The sequence below is a fragment of the Puma concolor genome, chromosome D1 (genome assembly GCF_028749965.1).
Source record: "Puma concolor isolate L17-30 chromosome D1, mPumCon1.1.hap2, whole genome shotgun sequence".
Lineage (NCBI taxonomy): Eukaryota > Metazoa > Chordata > Mammalia > Carnivora > Felidae > Puma > Puma concolor.
The window spans coordinates 10,741,630-10,763,276 of record NC_141676.1 but is presented as its reverse complement, the minus strand read 5'-3'; the positions used below and the strand labels follow the sequence as shown (position 1 = coordinate 10,763,276).

The following is a 21,647-nucleotide window of genomic DNA, read 5'->3' as shown; positions in this document are numbered from 1 at the left end:
GGAATTAACTCAGATTTGGCAGGAGTGCGGCCTTCTTTCAGCACTAGATGAAGGCAAACAATTGCTTAGTTACAGCCCTGACTCCCTAATAAGATAAAGCGATGCACAAGGAAACTAAAAAGCAATAAAAAAAAAAAAATCCAACAACATGAACATAGGGGTTGTATAGGTGGAGGCAAGGGGTACGAAACCTTTGGGCAAAAATTCCTTTCCCAAATGTTCACACTTTCCTGGCCACCGGCTTCTTCCATCCCTCACTTGATCTACCCCTAGCACAGCTCCAGGCCAGACTGAAGAGAGAGGCGACGCAAGAGAACCAGAAAGATGGTGGGAAAAGTGAGTCTGTAGGTAAAAGTGCTACTTGAGTTTGTATCCCCAAACACGCAACTCTTGCCTCAAGCTTCTGGGTCTGTGCTCTACAATACCAAAGTATATTTTTTAGGCCATTTCTAGTAAATCCCACACGAGACATACGTGGTCCCACGAGGACCCTAAGTGCGGGCAAACGTGGACAACAGTTGCAGAGGGATACCTGCAATACTCCCGAGCAACCGGGCTTACTGATTCCCGAATCTCTCTGCTTGGATGACTTCTTCCCACCCACTCACTCCTAAAAGTGAAGTAAAAAGGTAAAAGTCCTAGCAGCCCATCTGTAGAGAGTTTCTAGAGCCCTTCTTGCCCTTGGGGACCCACCGTCCACACCTGCTTACAGGGTGGGGGCTGCAAAGTTCTTCTAATTAGGGGAGCGTAAAGTACGCCAGGCAGTCCCCTGGGATCCTTTTCGAGAAGTGAAACCTCGTGGTAAGGCAGAAACTTTTTTGTATATCCTTTGGCTCTGGCATGTGTGCATTAAACCAAAGTGATTGGGGCAAAGGCCAAGGTAGCAGAAGCCACTGATTTCCTGTCACCTGGTATCTATCAGAGGCCCCAGGCCTGCCCTATGTCACTCACCTCCTGTGTACGTGGGACACCAGCAGTGGAAGTGAACTCGGCAGCCAGCATCCGAGTCAGCCTTGAGACCTAAGGCCTCAGACACTCAGGTAAGCAACCAGTTTGCTTTGTTTAAGCGACTAAAAAGGGGGCGTCCGGGGGGCTCCGTCGGTTAAACGTCTAACTCTTGATTTCGGCTTCGGTCATGAGCTCACGGTTTGTGGGCTCCAGCCCCGCGTTGGACTCTGCGCTGGCGGTGTGGAGTCTGCTTGGGGTTCTCTCTCTCTCTGCCCCTCCTGCACACTCTCTTTGTCTCACAATAAATAATAACTTAAAAAAAAAAAAAAAAGACTAAAAGGGAGTGACGCGTAAAGCATAGGATGGTTTTGGAGACTCGAGTTTCTCGTTCCCCGGTTGGGTTTTCTGACAGTGTCACAAGTTGAGGAGGGGTACCAGGCTTTGCTGCCCACCCGCTTTCTGAACCACTCCCTCCCTCAAGAAAGACGCTGGCCAGTGAACTGGGTGTCCCGAACAAAAGCAGCAGACTGTAGCACGTAGACGAGAGCGTGGTTACCAATCTGCTGGGCTCCAACCGGAGCTCCACCGCCTATAAGGTATCTACAGTGGTTCACTTCCACTGCTGGTGTCCCACGTACACAGGAGGTGAGTGACACAGGGCAGGCCTGGGGCCTCTGATAGATACAGGCAAGTCACCAAACCTCTACATCCCTGGTTTTACTCACCCACAAGATGGGGGTGACGGACGGTTAACACTCGCTGCTTTACATAAGATTAAATGAGCTAAAATCCTAAGGTTCTTAGAACCACCTGGCACTGAAGAAGAAAATAATCAGCCGTGGTTATAATGAAAATATTTCCATTTCTCTTGCTTTGAATGATTTGGTCTCCAAAGATATGCTGCTAAATGTGAATACCCCAAATGTTGTTAAACCTCGCAGGCTAACATGTTCTGGAGAGGACTGGAGGACTGGGGCGGGGGGGGGGGGGGTGGGGGACATGAAACGGAGCGTCAGATCCCGCCTCAAATCCATCACAGAAGCCTGCAGTGAGAGTGGGCACTGCAGATGAGGAAGATCTAATGAAGGGCAACAAAGATGAGCTTTAGCCATGTCATAATTGTTTCCTGAACCAGTATATAATGTGACCGCCTTTCCCTGTTTTCCACAAAATGGCCTGATGTCACTGATCATCAGGTGAGGTGAAATGACCACCCTTTGGTCCAACATCCTGCGGGCTCACGTGGGAATCTTCGCTGAGGAAGTCGTTCGGTTTAACATCTATCGAGCCCGTAGTACATGGAAAGCAGGTTCTCCACGTAACCCTAGCAGGACAGCCCGTGGGGAACATACCCCCAGTTAGAGGAGAAAACAGCTGAGGACAAGTAAGGAATACAGAGAGCTGGGGCCTTTGAAGGAGTCCGTGCCGGGAACAGTCCCAAGGATGTGAATGTCTAATGGGGAGACCGCGAAGGGGGCAGGAGGGGAGCATTTCAAAGCAGAGAGGGAAGAGAGAGGAAGATACCTCCAGACCAGCGGTCCAGCAGGGAGCGGTGCGGTGTGGCTTCCGAATGGGACGCCGAGATGCTCCGTGAAGGCCATTGGGTGGGGGGGCCAGGCGCAGGTTTTCCCAGGAGGCCAAGACAGACTAGACAAAGAGCTGAAGCTCAGGTCGAGCAGGACTTAAAGCAGTGATTCGGGCCTGCTCTAGCCGCCCCTGTGGAGGATGGATTAGACGAGAGCAAGACTGAAGGCAGAAGAGTACAATTTTTGTGCTCAACCAGTGGAGGAAATGAGAAACTCAGGGGGTGACACTGGAGGTAGAAAATGGTCCGCATGCAAGAGAAGACACCTTACAGAGGAAGAAGCAGCAGGACCTGGGCCCTGACTGGGCGTGGAGGTAAAGGGGCTGGAGAGAACCGCGGCTCCAGCTCTTGGAACCTGGGTGCCAGGGGGACAGAAATAAAGCCATCTGAGTGCTCACGCCTGAGGAAAGGCCGCTGACTCTGCAGGGCAGTCCTTGCACAAAGCGGCCTCAGCCCAGTGGCTCCGCCCACCTGCTGCGAGGCCCCCAGAGGGGACAGGTGGGGAAGAAGTGGAGGGACAGAGTGGAAGGGCTCTGAAGACGCCGGGGATGACAGAGGGGGGCCTGGGCAGTGGCTGCTGGATGAAAGGAAGGGGCTTTGGGAATGGGGATGCTGTGGTACATCTCAGTCCTACAAAAGACACAGTTATCCTCTGAGCTTTTACTATATTATAAATTGCAAATTCTCCCACGTTCTCAGACAGTACTTTGAGCAGCGAGGTCACAGACGTGGCAGGCCCCAGAGCTGGGACTAGCACTTTCTGTGGCACGCGAGTGCACACGGACTGAAGACACAAGACCCGCTTGCCTTGAGTGGCTGCCATCCTGGAGGAAGGAGGGGGGCTGGAGAGGGGGTGAGGAGCCCAGGCAGAGGGAATGGAAGCAAGAACATTCCTCCTCAGAGCTCAGTGCACAGGACCAGAAAGGGCAGAAACACAGAACTATTTTGAGTGGCAGGGGAGGAAGTGGAGGTAACGAAAGCTAGGCAGCTTTGAACTTCTCATTAAGTGATGTAATTACTGGACCTAAACAGTCATTATTCAAACCCAAACCCATACAGGCTGTGAGACTGTCCTGCAGTGGATGCACCCAGAAACAGTGGTGCCTTTGAAAAACCAGAAGAGATTTGCAGAAGTCGCTGTAATAGAGTGAGGCAGTGTCAGATAAACCAAGCCCTGAGGGTGATATAGTTTAGTGAGCACAAAATCCTGCTGTTACCACATTTTGGCCAATGTGCTCAGTCACCCCTGCGGATGTACGAACCGGGCTTTGAGCAGAGCTGTGTGCCGGGCACAGTTTTAAATCACCGTGAACAATTAAGAAACAACCAGAGGGCAAAGCTGCGGGAATCTACAATATCCTTGGGAGTATGTGGTCTAATTTTACGTATTCCCATACAATGAAAATTTTCAGTTCCTGGTCGACAATGCCCTGGCATTGAAATATGTACATATTTTAGAAAGCTTATTTCCATACAAAATGATGGGTATGTTTGTGTTTATAAACTATTTTACAGTAATATGTGTTGAAGCCTTCAGAGGAGTACAGTTGCCATAATGAGACATCATTTTTTTAAGTTTATTTATTTATTTTGGGAGAGACAGAGAGTACAAATGGGAGAAGGGCAGAGAGCGAAGGGGGGAAAGACAGAGGTTCCGCAGCAGGCTCCACACTGACAGCAGAGAACCCGATGAGGGGCTTGAACTCACGAACTGTGAGATGATGACCTGAGCTGAAGTCAGACGCTTAACCGACTGAGCCACCCAGGCACATTTTTACCAGTGAAATAAAATATTTCCCCCCAGTGGTCATTACTGCCATTAGCCATTACAGATACAGCCGCAGCAGAACTTGCTTACGTTAAGAGGTTTATCTCACCAGTAACAGTGACACAGCCTCAGGCAGCTGAAAAATAAGGAGAAATTCAAACCACACTAGTCCCATCATTTCCTTCTGTCCAGATAATTGATGACCTTTGCTCTTTAAGTTGTCCTCGCTAAAATGAGCCCCCTGGAGAGGAATGTGGTGACTCCCAGCCCATTCCCTTCCTACAAATGGGGAAACGAACCAACCCCTCTGCACCTGCATTTCCACACCTGCAAAAAAAGACAAGATGCCTTCTGGGTAAGACAGGTGTTGGGCGACCTGGAACTAGATGTGCGGTAACCCCGGCACATAGAGGATGCTCCATAAACAACTACACGACATGGTCTGGCTGTGGGGCCGCAGAGAGAGCACCGGCCTCAGAGCCGCGGTGACTGCCTTCTGGTCGGCTCTGTCACCAGGTGCAAGGTCTGTGACGAGGCGCGGCCCATCCCTGGGCCACAGTTTCCTCATTTATCAAATGGCCACAATGGTTTCTGAGCTTCTGACCAGCTCCCAAAGTTCTGCCTGCTGGCCAGAATCAATCTGGAGGCTCCTTAGAGGCCTACCTTGGTACACTCCTTTTTGTCAGTCATCTTGTTGGGTGTGGTTTGTGGTGCAAAGCACCGAGACCTCCAAGACCGCACGACATCTGGTAATCGGCAGGTGGGGTGAAATCAAGTGCAGAGCACCCAGCCGAAGTCTCCTCTGTCCTCCTGACAGGGAGTCTGTTTTCAATTGCTTTATAGTAGTCATCCAAACAGCACATCCACCTGAAGTAGGGAGAGGTTCATAAGTGAAAGGCTGACCCCTGGTCTGCACGCAGACAAAGCAGTCATAGATGCCTCGTTGGAGAGGTCCAAGCCCTCACTTTCGATCTCCAGTAGTCATGTAACTGGGAACAAGGGACTAACTATTCTGTGCCTTTACCACCTTTTCTACAAAATGAAAGCAACAGTTCATCCCTTGTCTACTCTGTGAGGCTTCAATGAACTGAGGATGCGAAATCTCTTTGTAACCACACACTGGGTGCAAACGTAAGGCCTGGGTGACTCCCAAGGACCTGTCCTATACCACAGTGCCAGGCTTGGTGTGACTTCAGTACGATAAGCAAGCTGGACAGACAGTCTTTGTCTCCAAGGCTCCTTACGTGACTGACAGCCAACAAGGACGAGACCAAAGGTGCATCTCTAAGGAGAGTTCCAGGGCCCAGGAAAGACCCGATAGAATTCACGAAAGTAGCTGACGCAAACATAAATTCCAAGACGAAGCACAAGATGAAGAAAACTGGGCAGTCTTAAAACATGAGAGCTGGAAAGGGTCTCAGTAATAATCACCATCTAACTTCAGAAATGAATAAAGCATGAATTCTAAGAACAAACAGCACTTGCTCCTTTCTCCCCATGTAGGAGGCATTTTCACGTCTGAACTTCTTTCTCACAACATGTCTGTGACAGGGACGTTGTTCTCATTTTTCCAATGGGGAAAAATATAGAAACTAATGCCTACTGAGGTAATGATAGTAAAAACAAGAATAGCGACAAAAACAGGCAATAATTATTCAGACATGGGTGCTTTACATACATTTATTTCCTCAGTAATATTAAGAAACTATTCAATCCAGGTACCATTTAGATACTGAACAAGACAGATAAAGTCTCTGCTTTGAAGGAATTTATATTCTAGTGGGAAGAGACTGACCGTAAACAAGCAAGCAGATAATCAAGGTAATTCCCTGCAGTGATATGGGCCACGTACACAAATAAAACGGGTGCTGTGAAAAAGACTGCGCTGTGGACCGAGGATTTGGGGAAGGCTTTTCTGAGAGGCTGACATTTGAGATATACCTAAATGAAGACACCAGCCACACACAGCTCATCAGTCCATTTGAGTCTTACAGAAACCCTATACCATAAGACAAGAATTATTATTCCCATCTTACAGCTGAAAAGCATAAGGCCCAGAGTTTAAAGAATTTTCCTGTAGTTTCACCGCAAATAGAATTTGATTTAAACCTAGGCAACCCGTGTCAGGAGGCCAGTCTTACATACAACCTCTGAGAACCTCCTTAAAGTGATTACTCAAGGTTGCAGAGTTGGTGGTAAAGGAAGACTAGAATCGGCCTCTGCTGACTAAGGACGGTCCTCATCTGACTCTCCCTCTCTCTCTAACATTTTTAATGTTAAAGAGACATTATGTTAAATTTAATGTTTTAAAATGTTTTAAATTTAATGTTATGTTAAATTTAATGTTAAAGAGAGAGAGACAGAGACAGAGCACGAGTGGGGGAGGGGCAGAGAGGGGCTCGAACTCATGAACCGCGAGATCATGACCTGAGCCGAAGTCAGACACTTATCTCTCATGATGCCTCTGGCCCATCACAATGGACAAAGGCAGAGAAGCAAAAGGACAAGGAAAAGTCAATACAAAATACACTGTCCAATATGAGAGCGTAAGAAAAGCATTCAGGGATGAGAAACAAACAGGACATGTGGACACATGAGCATGGTGTTCTCTTCCATGATAAAGTATGCCCCAAACATTGTTGTCAAGAATACCGGCAGGATTTCCAGGGGCCCTATGTCCTTGCCTGAGATGCTAGAACATAGTAGTAGGCTTTGCCTCAGACCCAAAGCCACTGGGAAAAGTCCATGTCTATCCTCAACGACACTCAGGGAAAAGTATGCCAATGCATGAGACAAAAGACCGCTGAAAATCCTATTCTCTCTCTCCCCCGTTTTATTATTTATTTTTAGGAGTTCTGAGGGTGAAATGGCGACACCCAGAAATTCAATGAGTGGAACTCTCCCAGCAGATGCTATGAAAGGTCCGACTGCCATGAATCCTGTTCAAAAAATAATTCCCAAAAAGATGCCTTCGGTGGTGGGCCCTACACAAAACTTCTTCATGAAGGAATCTAAGCCACTGGGGGTAAGTCAACTGTGCTCCGTTCCATATCAGCGAGACTCTCTGGCCTAGACAAGCAGAGGCTATAGGCCAGGTACAGGATGCAATCCAACGTGGGGTGTCCTTTATGTCGGACACAGCGTGCCAAATCAGGGATGTACAGAGAAGTTGTCACGGTGATCTTATGTCTCCTTTTGATTTTGCGGTCTGCATATTTAGGGGTCTCCCATCCCAGTTTGTCACCAGCATCCCAGACATATCTGCCTTGGAAATGCCCCAGGTGGTGAGGAAAGCGGATCGCAACAAGACAAAGATCTTGGCACCTTCCCCACTTCCTTTAGGCGTTTTACACAGCCCCGAGTCCGGAATCAGGGCTTCCAGCCTTTGCTTTCTGACTTGATGATGACTTGAGCTCCTCATCAGACCCCTAATTCTCTCTCCAGGCTGTCCAGATTATGAACGGGCTCTTCCACATGGCCCTAGGTGGCCTCCTGATGATCCACATGGAGGTCTACGCACCCATCTGTATGACTGTGTGGTACCCTCTCTGGGGAGGTATTATGGTGAGTAACAACTAACAGCCCTTTGGGCAGTGATGCAGACAAAAAGGTTTAAAAGCTCCACAATAGCATGCTAGATTATTTCTGTGATGAGGCAAGTATGTGGCTGGGAAATAGGTTATGAGGTGACAGTAATTTAGTGGAAGGAGAGGCTGACGGAACCGAGTATGAATCTCCCTGAGTCAGTGGTCACACTTCATGTACATTCAGAAAGAGGTGCCCTGCATGGATCTACACAGGGAAGGAAGACCGCTCAAAGCAGGACCCTCCAAAGTCAATGTGGAGAGGGGTGAGAAGGGCACTAAACATCTGGACTGTGCGGCAGGGTGTTTCCAGAAGCAGGAAGGAGCAGGCGCATCCCATTTCCTCCCACCTATTCCTTCTTCCTACAATTCTCTTTAGCTACTATCTCAGGTGGTGACATCAGTCCCATCGCAAATGAATCTCCTCTGGCTGACCAGCAGAGCAGCAATCTGTCATGAGCAATCCTCATGACTGTTTCGTGTACATGTTTTCTAACCGTGTCTGGGTGTGGTACAGAGGAGTCACGTTTACATCCCCATTAGACTTTCACAGTTACTACCAGAAAGATACGCCCAGGACTGAGATGTTCAAAACAAAGAGAGATGGATGAGAGCAAGCGTCCCCTCCATTTCATAGCCTGAACAAGGAAGATGGGAAATGATCACCATCAATTCCTGTAGCAGCAAACGTTTTAATGGCGTGTGCCCGTGGCACTCAGGCCACCTTGATTCATTCTTCCCTGGCATCACAATCAGTGAAATCACTGTGAACTCCAAAGAGAAATTCCACAAACTTAGAAAAGAGAGAAACTAAAAATAAAGCTTTTAAATTCACAGTGTTAGTAGTATTCGTTGGCACAAAAACTTGTGTTCTGCCTCTGGTCTTACTATATTCCTGGTCGCAGCTCCCCAGTTAGTTGCATAAAAGGCATCAGCTGAATATAGCTGAGCATGCAAAAAGGAGAACTATGACTGCTGAAAAATGAATGAATACTGCAAAAATGGCTGGACAGTTTGGTGAAAGTGGTTGGAAATGTGGATACCTTTTTAACAACCAGTTCTCCATGTTAAAAGCCATCTCCCTCTCTGCCTCCCTCCCTGTCTGCTTCCTCTCCCATCTATCCCATACCTTCCCCACCCACCACCTCTCTTTTCACAGTATATCATTTCTGGATCACTCCTGGTAGCAGCGGAGAAAAACCCCAGGAAAAGTTTGGCAAGTAATCGTATGTCCTTCTTCCCCACGCATCCGAGAAATGCCTACTTTCTCAGTTGAAAACAAAAACCCTTACACACCTTTGGAATCACAGTAGCACTGAGTTCTCTCTCAACCCCAAAAGGCAAAAGATTCTCTAGAAAGCTGTTGTGATTTTATTCATGAAAAACTTGGAAATGAGGCCTACCTGAATTATGTCCGCGGAAACAGAATTAAAGGCAGACCAAAGAACAGCCACGTGCTTATGGTCTTATGAATGTTAAATGTGTGAGACTAACAGGTCTCTTTGAAAGCCGTGTACTTTCTCTCAGACCACCGTTTAGGAAAACTCTAATCAATACCGTGATTAACTCAATCCTCGTTAACTTTGAGCAAGTCAGTTTGCCCCTCCGTACCTCTATAAAATGGTGCTACCATATGGTCATGAGTATGTAATGGAGTAACATACACGCAGGTGCTTCAGGGGCTATATAAGGAGCTACAGAGGGTCTTGTCCTATAACCCTCCCAACACACTTACACCCAGGTCATGAGCTTACCAGCAAGTTTCCTCCCCCAAGTTTTTTATACTTACTAATAAGCTATTGCTGACTTGTGGCACTTCCAAAGCCAGTGACGGATGGAGTGGATTGAAATGGCTCCTCTCAAGAGGTGGTCTGCTAAATTCAGTTTTTGAAGAAAAAAAAATATTTAGGAAGATCAAGTTGTTTTTATTCTCCAGATACAGCAAGTCCTACTGACTTGCAATCTGTAGGTCCTACAGCCAGGGATGAACTATATAGGTCTTAAAATAACCATCAATAATCCCATACTATTATGGTACCTGTCACTTATATTTTCCTGGTTTGACCTTCTATTATCCCTGCAGGTAGAACTCATTCTGACACCCTTCACCGGTGCTACCCCGAGGCATCGGACCTAATTATGTTTTGGAAGATGGTAGACTGAGGCTGATTGCAACCCATGTCAATAGGGAGTAGGTGGTGGTGTTCTTGCTACTGTTAGTTTCCACTTGATGGTAGAGACCCAGAGGGCTCTATCTGCGCTTTCCCTCCCTACACCCACTTCATGGTGATGCAAGAACCTCCTTCCCTTTCTTCCCTCTACCTTCTAATGCAGACATATATAAGCTGAAGACTATTTATCTTCACTTAGCCAGTATTTACCGAATGCCACCAGCGTGGCGGTAGGGGCAGTGAAAGGAACTGCAAGGATGCAAAATAGAAGAATTTAGGAGTATTCCTAAAATTTTCTCTTGATAAACTGATTGGATGTGACAGGGTAAAATGAGATGAGGAAGACTGAGGAAGGAACAGGAATGAGAGATGAAGGTTTTCATTTTATGGTGACAAGGACATTAAAAACCACTGAGAGAAGTGTGGCTTAGGATGATTTGGGTGCAGTGCCTTTATGAATGGGAGGAATGGGATCTGGAATTCCTTCCTACCTGGTATTCTCCAAATGAAATCAAACCCCATTAACATGTCTTTATGTCTCCATTTCAGGTCAAAGGGAAAATGATAATGAACTCACTGAGCCTCTTTGCTGCTATTTCTGGAATGATTCTTTTGATCATGGACATATTTAATATTGCAATTTCCCATTTTTTTAAAATGGAGAATCTGAATCTTCTTAAAAGTCCCAAGCCATATATTGACATCCACACCTGTCAACCAGAGAGTAAGCCCTCTGAGAAAAACTCTCTGTCTATAAAATATTGTGACAGCATACGATCTGTTTTCTTGGTAAGTGTGAGACTGGATTTCTTCTCAGGAAAGAAGTCTGGCATTTTTGTTACGAGTGCCAACTCTGGATCCAGACTGGCTACATCTGCTACTTACTGCCTATCTGGCTTTGGGGCAAGAATTTTAACCACATTCTGCCTCAGTTTCTTCAACTGTAAAATGGGGAAAGTACCAGTACTTACCTCACAGGGCTGTTCTGAGCAGTAAGTTAACATATACAAAAACATTTAGAACTGGTACACAGAAGGTGCTATGTGTTTGTTTAACATTTTTACATTAGTATCGGTTAACATTTATTAGCACGATTAAGGTGAACATTGAAGAAGCACCTAAGTTTTATGAACACCTTTTGCCTCAGTGAGTTTTTAGTGGAGACTCGGAAGGGGAAAATGCATCTCCCGAGTATAGACAGGTTTCCTTGGTTGTGACACCATAACACCTAAAGCTGGATACAACTTAATTTGGGAGTCACTGATTAATTTTTCCTACATAGAATTGATTCTTCAACTAATTGCTGCTACCTTATTTCCTATCAGCAACATGCATTAACCGTCTGTGAAGGCAGCTGTGCTAAGGGTCGGGGTTATGAAGATAACTAGTAGTGTTTACAGTTGGTCATTACTCACCTATAGAATTCATCTTCTAACGAACCCATCTTCTACAGAACTGATCTTTTAATCATTTAATTGTAGCCAAGAGTCATTTACTGAGTACCAACCATATTCTTTAAGCTGTTATCACATTCTTGCCTTCACTTTTTCTGTCGTTCCTCAGAGCATTTTTGCCGTGATGGTGGTCTTTACCTTATTCCAGAAACTTGTGACAGCTGGCATTGTTGAGAATGAATGGAAAAAACTGTGCTCCAAACCTAAAGCTGTGAGTAGTAGCCATCCTGTCCACTAAGCCCCTCTAGGAAATCACGTCTACAAAAACTCATTTCTGGAGAATGTAATCTGACGTAACTTTGAGACTAGGAGCTTCATGAAAAATGGTCTAGGCAGATTTCTGGAAAGCAGAGAATACCAATAATGAGGAAAAAGTGTCTTGAAATTTGAAGCCAGTCTAAAGGTTAGACAGAGGATACAGCCCTGCAGTACGTGTGCTCACGAGCCTTCAGCTCTGCCCCGCTCCAGGCGTCCATCTTGATTTCGTGATCCCACATGTAACGTGCAGAAGCCGGACAGATCGTCCACTTCATTTCCCAGCATTCCCCTCCCCACCCCGCCCCACCGCCACCCTTTCATCAGATCCCACTTCCAAAACTATGGGTCAAAGAGGCTCCACAATTGGGAGATACGAATATCCCCGTGACAGAGCTGCATCAACTGCTTCAGAACCACAGAATGTTAGATTCACGATACAACCGAGAGACTGTCACAAGTCCTTCATTTTGCAGATGAGAAAAACAGGACTAGAGAGAAAATTACCTTCCCAAGGTTATAGGCAATAAAAGGCAAATCAAAACTCGAATCTAAATTCGCCCATTACTGCAGCGTTCTTTCCCAAAATACTGTGTGATCATTCCAGGCAAAGTGGCAAATATCTGCTGATCTTGCAGATGAGCTTTGATGGGTGATTTGGTGAGGATCTGGGCACGTGGGAAATCAGTCCTGGTATCTGGAGGCATATAGGAAAAAGCATAAACGGCACAGAAAACAGAAGGTCTTTGATAGACATTCACAGACACTGCTGACAAATGCACCAAAAGTAAAGGTCTAGAAACGCTTGTTTAATTTTGTATTCCAGGATGTAGTTGTCCTGCTAGCTGCCGAAGAAAAAAAAGAACAGCTAGTTGAAATAACAGAAGAAGCGGTCGAGCTGACTGAAGTATCTTCCCAACCAAAGAATGAAGAAGACATTGAAATCATTCCAGTCCAAGAAGAGGAGGAGGAAACGGAAATGAACTTTCCGGAACCTCCTCAAGACCAGGAACCTTCACCGATAGAAAACGATAGCATTCCTTAAACTATTCTTTTTCTGTCTTCTGTTTCCTTTTCTTAGGCATTAGTGTTCACAGCTTCCAAGAGACGTATTCACCCTCATTTCCTGAGGCCCTCTGCAGGCACCCTCCACATGTCTCTCTGGCCTTCGCACGGAGTGACCACAGCTCACTGGCACTCGCTCGCGCTCGCTCGCTCTCTCACGCAGAGAATCCAGCCATGGCAGGCGACTATGTCGGCACGTTTCCTGTCTGGGGCAGCTTACTGAAATTCAAACAAGGCAGAGCAAGGGCTGCACCTCGGCAGTGCTCACCGGCCTCCTTCCCGGGTGAGGCTTTGCAGTGCTCACCGGCCTCCTTCCCGGGTGAGGCTTTGCAGTAGCGGTCGGAGTAGAGGTTCCACCTCGTCCCTCTGCAACAGAGAGACTCTGCCCCTGATGAAAAAGATAAACCACTGTGCAGGCCATCCCTACACTTCCTTTAATTCGTTCCACATCTACGTATGTTGTGGAGTCCCTTGTGCACCACTGTCCTAAAGAGAGTAAAAAGTAATGGTAGGGAGGTGAGATAAGGAACTAGTCCAGCTATCTTTCTACGGGGCTGACACTGTGGTACACTCTTAGAGTGCCTACACCCCACCAGGGAACTTCTTAGTGGCCAACACCCAGCTCTTTCTTCATACAAACAGCGCAGCTTATAAATGGGCATGTCTGTATCTGTCTTAACTTTCCCTAACTCCTGCTCTAGGCTCTTGGTTGCACTGTCTACCTACTTTCAGCCTTTAGGCAAGAGAAGAAAGAATCAAAGAAGATGCCATAATGAGTACCCACATCTTAAATGATAATCAACGGTTGTATTTGTAATTTCCATTTCACAGAGTAGTTTATCAAATAATTACATTTGATCTTCCATCATCAAGAAAAAAAAAATCCCTATCCATATTTTACAAATGATTCAAAGAGACTAAGTAACTTAAAAATAAGTAAAGGTAATTTGCTAATGGTCACAGCTAGCAGTTTTGAGAGCCTTCTTTTGTACCCATATCTTCCTACTCTAATCCTAAAATGTTTTAAATAACCAAACAGCCTGTATAAACCACCTGAGCAAAGTCAACAGGTTTTAATAAGCACCTACTCTCTGATCAGCATAAAATAGGTGTTCGGAGAGACACAGAAGAGTCAGAAATCAAGTTTTGCTTCTCAGGGATAAAAAACACAGACATTCACAACATTTGGCAAACTACTCACATCATTAATATATACTTGGTTGTTAGGTTACATAATGCAGACACTAAGTACTATGGACATTCTCAAAAAAGATCATGTTTGAAAATAATGTAATTAGTTACAATGCCAAATCTCAGGCAATCGCTACCCTACTTCTCAATTCCTGTTCATATTCAGAGATACTAGTACCCTACATAGGAAGAATGTTTATAATCTATCAATTACATTTGGGCATTTTCTATATGATAAACCCTGCCAGATTCTGGCAGGTCAACAGTCAAAGCAATTTCCATGCCTTGTGATATTTCTACTTTGTTAGGGACCACCGAGAGGTCTTTCCTGTGCTTAGAAAAAAAAAAAAAAAAAGAGATGAAACATCTCTATATGTAAAGTCCTGAAAATTAGCCTTAAATAAATAAAACTATATTTGTGTTCTTGTCTGAAACAGATGATTCCAACACAGTGTTTTCCCAGTCTTCTCTATTCTTGTAACGTCAGACCACAAGGGAGGCTCCTATAGCCTTAAGTTTATATTCACATAATCCCAATACGGGTTTGAACTGTGGGATGTCAGGACATCAGCTATGTATATCAGTGTATTCTTTTTTTTTTTTAAGTATTTATTTTTATTTTTGAGACAGAAAGAGATTGTGGGTGGGGGAGGGACAGACAGAGAGAGGGGGACAGAGGATCCGAAGCAGGCTCTGTGCTGACAGCAGCAAGCCCAATGTGGGGCTCAAACTCATGAACTGTGAGATCATGACCCAAGCCAAAGTCCAACGCTCAATGGACTGAGCCACCCAGGTGCCCTCGGGTGTCAGTGTATTCTTACACACATGCATTCCCAAGGAAAATTTTCACAGAAGATTTAATAATCGAATAACTGATTTCTCACACTGAGCACTCCGGAATGTGCCTGAACTAGTGGAAAGGGAAGAGAGCAATGGCAGACCAAGGAAAAAACTAATGAGAAAATCTTCAAAGAAGATAAGCTCTGTCTTCTATCTTATTTTCTCCATTTCTGAAATATATGTGAGGATCCCTCTCCAAAACCATTGTGTCTTTAAAATTTTTATTTTATTTTCTTGGGGCGCCTGGGTGGCTCAGTCACTTAAGTGTCCAACTCTTGGTTTTGTGAGTTTGAGACCCTCATCGGGCTCTGCGCAAGCAGCATGGAGCCTGCTTGGGATTCTCTCTTTCCCCCTCTCTCTGCCCCTCTCCACTCATGCTGTCTCTGTCTCTCAAATAAATATATAAAGAAAAAAGTTTAAAAAAATAAATTTTATTATATATATATGTATTTTTGTTCAAGTATAATTAACGTAATGTTATATTAGTTATTTTATTCATTTTTATGATCTCAAATCATAATCAGTTTGTACTAACCTCACATAACTCCTTTTGAGACACCATTAATGTCTATTGTTAAAGAAGAATGAAAATCATTGCTATGACTTTTCTCTCCAATTATCCCTTTGGCAATTTGTTCCTAAGAGGGTGACTGACCATCCCAGTCTGTCTGGGACTGAGGGATTTCCTGAGATGCAGAACTTTCAGTGCTAAAACCTAAATAGTCAGAGGCAAACCAGGATGGTTGATCACTCCAGTTCATAGTAATACATAATTGTACCTGGCTGCAATCACTACATAATATAATGTTTTTTTTATAATTAACATTATATCATAAATATTGTTCCTTATTGATATATAATTCTCATAAGCTATTTAGTTGCAACTTAGTACTTCATTAATCAATACAGAATAATTCAATATTCCTCTATAATTGAGTACTAAGGGCCTTTTTATTTTATTTTATTTTTTTTTTTGCAAATCACTTTTGGAGCTGCAGAATGTGATTTTACACTTCAAACATTGACAAAGTCTGTAATGACATATGTTAAAAGCCAGGAAATTAATTTTACACTTCGGCAGGTAAACAGCCAAAGATCCAATACATATAAATGGTAGCTTCAGACTGAGTTAGCACGAGTTCATTTATGGATTTGATATGTTTTAAAAACCTAAAACATTGATGGGGAAGGTTCAAATCAGAAATTTTCCTACATTAAGTCTGCAGTGCTTTTTAACTTTTATTTATTTAAGTAATCTCTACACACAATGCAGGGCTCAAACTCACAACCCTGAGATCAAGAGTCGTGTGCTCTTCTGACTGAGCAAGCCAGGTGCCCCAAGTCTAAAATTCTTAAATGGGTTTCCTTTAATTTAAAAGCTGGTTATATGTTCCGAGCTAATGAGGACCAAGTAATATAAAATGAATATGGTAGGATCATATGGTGGCAAAATCAAAGCTAATTTCAGATTATTCTCTGGAGTTATGTTTGCTCTTCACTCATCACTTCCCTTCCTGACTTACTAGAAGAAACTTATTCATGCCTCCTATGCATTCTTCTGCAAGAGAGAACAAAAATCCTAAAGTAATTCATTCATCCAAAAATATTTGTTGATCTCAGGCTTCTGATGAGCAAAAATAAGCAGAGATCCCTCCTCTTAGAGCCTCACTATCTGATTGGAGAAACAGACAGTAGCAAAATATCCACCAGGCACCTACTATGGGTAAGGAATACCGTAAAGTATAGAGGGGTATACCTAAAGATAAGAGAAGCTCCAAGTCCTCAAAACTTGTAGTGCTTAATTAGAGATGATTTAAAAGTGTACCTATTATAAGCAAACTCTCAACAAAGTTGGTATAGAAAATATGTACCTCCACATAGGGGCGCCTGGGTGGCTCAGTCGTTTAAGCATCCGACTTCAGCTCAGGTCACGATCTCACGGTCCGTGAGTTTGAGCCCCGCATCGGGCTCTGAGCTGATGGCTCAGAGCCTGGAGCCTGCTTCCAATTCTGTGTCTCCCTCTCTCTCTGTCCCTCCCCCATTCATGTTCTGTCTCTCTCTCTGTCTCAAAAATAAATAAACGTTAAAAAAAAATTAAAAAAAAATATGTACCTCCACATGATAGAGCATTTATGACAAACCCACAGCCAAATCATACTCAACAATGAAAAAAATGAAAGCTTTTCCTCTAAGATCAGGAATAAGTATGCCCAGTCTAATTACTTTTATTCAACAATGTATTAGAAGTCCTGGACATAGCAATTAGGCAAGAAAAAGAAATAAAGACATCTGTATTGGAAAGAAAGAAGTAAAACTGTCACTATTTGCAAACGACATGATACTATATATAGAAAACCTTAAAAATTCCACCAAAAACTCTTAAGCTAACAAATGAAATATGTAAAGTCAGAGGACACAAACTTACCATACAGAAATCGGTTGCATTTCTATACACTAATAATGAGCTACCAGAAAGAGAAATTAAGAAAATCCCATCTACAACTGCATCAAACAGAATAAAAGACCTAGGAATAAATTTAAATAAGGAATTAAAAGACCCATACCTGAAAACTGTAAGACATTGATGAAAGAAATTTAAGATGACACAAATAAATGAAAAGATACACTGTGCTCATGATCTGGAAGAATTAATGTTGTTAAAAATGTCCATACTACCCAAAGTAAACTATAGATTCAATGCAATCCCCATCAAAATACCAATGGCATTTTTCACAGAACTAGAACAGAGAATCCTAAAATTAGTATGGAACCAAAAAAGACCCAAAATAGCCAAAGCAATCTTGAAAAAGAAAAACAAAGCTGGAGGTTATCACAGTCTTTGATTTCAAAGCTATAGTACAAAGCTATAGTAATCAAAGCTATAGTAATCAAAACAGTATGGTACTGGCACAAAACAGATATACATCAATGGAATCAGACAGATATACATCAATGGAATAGAATAGAAACCCCAGAAATAGACCTACACTTCTATGGTCTATATTCTTGTCCCATATCAAAAAAAAAAAAAATTTAATGGGCAGAGGACTTAAATAGACATTTTTCCAAAGAAGACATACAGGTGGACAACTGTCACATGGAAATGTGCTCAACATCACTAATTATCAGAGAAATGCAAACGCAAACCACATCAGATATCATCTCACACAGATCAGATTGGCTATTACCAAAACAGACAAAAAATAACAAGTGCTGGTGAGGATGTGGAGAAAAGGAAATCCTCATTCACTGCTGGTGGGAATGTAGACTGGTGCAGCCACTATGGAAAACAGTAAGGAGGTTTAATTTCCTCAAAAATTAAAAATAGAACTATAATACAACCCAGCAATTCCACTTCTGAGTATCCAAAGAAATAAAAAAATTTATTCACATTTTCAAAGAGATATAGGCAAGTCCATATTCATTGAAACATTATTTATAACAGCCAAGATACAGAAGCAACCTAAGTGTCCACTGATAGATGGAGAAAGGTGTGTGTGTGTGTGTGTGTGTGTGTGTGTGTGTGTGCGCGCGCGCGCGCGCGTGCGTGTGTGTGTGTAATGGAATATTACTCAGCCATAAAAAATAATGAAATCTTGGGGCATGGGGTGCCTGGGTGGCTCAAGCAGTTTAGCGTCTGACTCTTGATTTTGGCTCAGGTCATGATCCCAGGGTCATGGTATTGAGTCCTGAGTAGAGCTCTGCACCAAACATGAAGCCTGCTTAAGATTCTGTCTTTCTCTCTGCCCCTCTCCCTCTCTCTCTTTCTCAAAAAAACAAAAACAAACAAAGAAATAAAGAAAGACAAATACCACATGGTTTCACTTATATGTGATCTCTAAAAGACAAAATGAATGAATAAACAAAACAGAAACAGACTCATAGCTACAGGAAACAAACTGGTGGCTGCCAGAGAGGAGGGATGGGGGGGGAGGGGTAGGCAAAATAGGTGAAGGGTATTAAGATATACAAACTTCCAGTTATAAAATAAATAAGCCATGGGGATGTAATTTGCATCACTGGGAATGGAATATAGTTAATAACACTGTAATAACTTTGTATCGTGACAGATGGTAACTAGACTAATTTGGGATCATTTCAGAATGTATAAAAATACTGAATCACTATATGTATACCTGAAACTAATAGGATATTATATGCTAATTTTACTTCAATAAAAAACAAAATAAAGTAAAATTAAATTAAAATAAAATAAAATAAAATAAAATAAAATAAAATAAAATAAAAACTATTTTGTTGGGGTAAAAAAGATAACCACCACAGGTTCAGGAAAATTCAATGGAAAAAGAATAATCTTTTCAATAAATTGTGGTGGAAAGACTGGTCAGCCACATGAAAATGAAATTGGACACTTACACCATGCACAAAATTAGGTCAACATGGATCAGAGTCCTAAACATAAGAGCCCAAACTAGAAAACTCTTAGAAGAAAACCTAGGTGGAAACTTCATGATATTAGATTAGGCAATGATGAAAAAATAAATTGGACATGACTGAAATTAAAAACTTATGTGCTTAAAATAAAACTTTTGTGCCACAAACATCACCATAAAGAAAGTAAAAATAGAATCCATCGAAGGGGAGAAAACATTTGTAAATCTTATGTCTGATAAGAGTCTAGTATCCAAAAGTATCAAGAAAGCTTATAACTCAACAATTAAAAAGACAAATACCCAACTTAAAAAGTGGCAAAGGAACTGAATACGTATTTCTCCAAGTGAAGCATACAAATTGTCAATAGGCACATGAAAAGATGCCCAGCATCATTAGTCACTAGGGAAATGCAAATCGAAACCACAATGAGGACTACATCACACCCACGGGGGTGGCTATAAACAAAACGGAAGTAAGAAGTGTTGGTGAGTATTTGAAGAAACTGGAAACCTCATATAGTGCTAGTGGTAATAGAAAATGGTGTAACTTCTTTAAAAATGTCTTTGGCAGTTCTTCACAAAGCTAAATGTAAAGTTACTATAAGACCCAGTGGGCCACCCATAGTCTCAGGAGAACTGAAAACATACGATTACACAGAAACGTCTACACAAACATTCTCAGGAGCATCATTCGTAACAGGCAAAAACCAGAAACAACGCAAATGTCTACCAACCGATGAACAAAGAAAATGTGGTGTATCCATATAATAAGACATTATTCAGCCATCAAAAGGAACAATGTACTGGTACATGCCACAACATGTACATGCCACAACATGGATGACCCTTAGAGACTTCACATTAAGTACAGGAAGCCAGATACAGAAGCCATAGATTTCTTATTCGATTTATACAAAATGCCCATGATAAGCAAATCTATGGAAACAGAGAGTAGATTAGCGGTTGCCAGAGGCTGGGAGGAGGGGGAAATGTAGAGTAACTCTCAGGTTTCCTTTGGAGGTGATGAAAATACTCTGGAATTGATAGCGGTGATGGTCATAAAACTTTGGAAATGCCATTTAAAAACACTTAAAACAGGTGAGTTTTACCATGTGTGAATTGTATTCCAATAAAAATAATTTTAAAAGAGATAGAAGACAGCCAGGAAGCACTAAATAACAGTCAAATGCCCTAGTTCATAGCACAAAACAACTGCTCAATACTGTTACGGGATAGGACTGAGCTCTATGAAGGCTTAGCGCATCACAAGAAAATCTCATGGAATAGGAGGAATTTGAGTTGAATTGAGAATAGGTAGAAATTCTATAGTAAGAGAGTAAGGAACAAATACTCCAGGTAAGTGGGGCAATAGCTATACAGGATGAAAACAGAAACATCCTAGTTGTGTTCAGAGGCAATAACAGAATCACCTAGATGGACTGTGGTTAAATTAGTGGGTAATTAGACTCAAGGCAGTAGAGAAAGGCCGGGGCCACACTGTGCGGAATCTTAAATCCCCACAGCATCCAGACTTGAATTCATAAGCATCAGGGAATCGCTGCAGATGTTTGAGTAGGAAAGCAAGAAATTATAATTAATAGTGTAGAAAATAAGAGAAATAACAGGAGTAAATAAGAAACTAGTCCTGCATTAAGTAGAGAGAAGGGCGAGTGTTTAGAGATATTTAAAGTGTATTTAAAGATATTTGGGGGTAGACAGGACTTAATGGATGTGAAGGACTTTATTAGCTATAAAAGGGAAGTAATCAAAGATCTCTCTCAGCTTTGAGTTTGGATGATAGGGGTAGGAAGGGCATGAAATGGGGACAGGGCTAGTGGAGAGAGATGGGACGCCGAGAAACCGGAAGCTTGGGAATTGGATCACGAGCTCAGACTGGGCTGGTTCTACAATTTCACACTGCAGACTGAAGGGTCATTCTGATATGCAAATACCTGCAAATACAAGTTTGAAAATCAGATGGGAGAACTGGATTGAAGATGGAATTGCACAAAAGATTCACTTACAAATTGACAGAGTTAATGAATGGAAGCTCCCAGGAGAAGGTGACAGACACTTTGTAAGGAAGGCCCAGGTTTAGCTGTTGTCGGAGAAAGTGAAATCAGTGAAGATGACATTGAGGACATCCAGGAAAGCAGGAGGGGGACTTAAGAGAGTGTCCTGTTTCGGAAGCTGAGGAAGCACAAGTGTCTCAAAGGGGAAGGAGGCAGCAGAGCAGTGTTGCCGGGAAGAATCCTAAGGAATGAGGACGAGTAGAGGCCACCGGGGTCAGGAATTGGGAGGTCACTGGCAGCGTTAGGAGGGACAATTGTAGAAGACAGTCAGGAAAGACGACAGACTGCCATTCACTGAAAAATGGATGTGGCAGGAAAAC

The 21,647-nt window shown here is 43.1% G+C and overlaps 1 protein-coding gene across 3 annotated transcripts; it reads left to right on the top strand.

The window, feature by feature from the left end:
• The first annotated feature begins 860 nt into the window (after positions 1-860).
• Positions 861-14,455, top strand: MS4A1 (membrane spanning 4-domains A1). Of its 3 annotated transcripts, XR_015240797.1 has the most exons (8): positions 863-1,040; positions 7,152-7,326; positions 7,746-7,865; positions 9,045-9,101; positions 10,606-10,845; positions 11,620-11,721; positions 12,592-13,118; positions 13,155-14,455. XR_015240797.1 is itself a non-coding variant. In XM_025915699.2 (7 exons), exons 2-7 carry the CDS (start codon positions 7,168-7,170, stop codon positions 12,808-12,810), a joined length of 897 nt encoding a protein of 298 aa, XP_025771484.1. In that variant the 5' UTR covers positions 863-1,040; positions 7,152-7,167; the 3' UTR covers positions 12,811-14,455. The 3 variants fall into 3 exon arrangements, 2 of the variants coding, with proteins under 2 accessions (XP_025771485.1, XP_025771484.1); XM_025915699.2 differs by having other exon boundaries at positions 12,592-14,455; XM_025915700.2 differs by lacking the exon at positions 9,045-9,101 and having other exon boundaries at positions 861-1,040; positions 12,592-14,455.
• Positions 14,456-21,647: the final 7,192 nt, after the last annotated feature.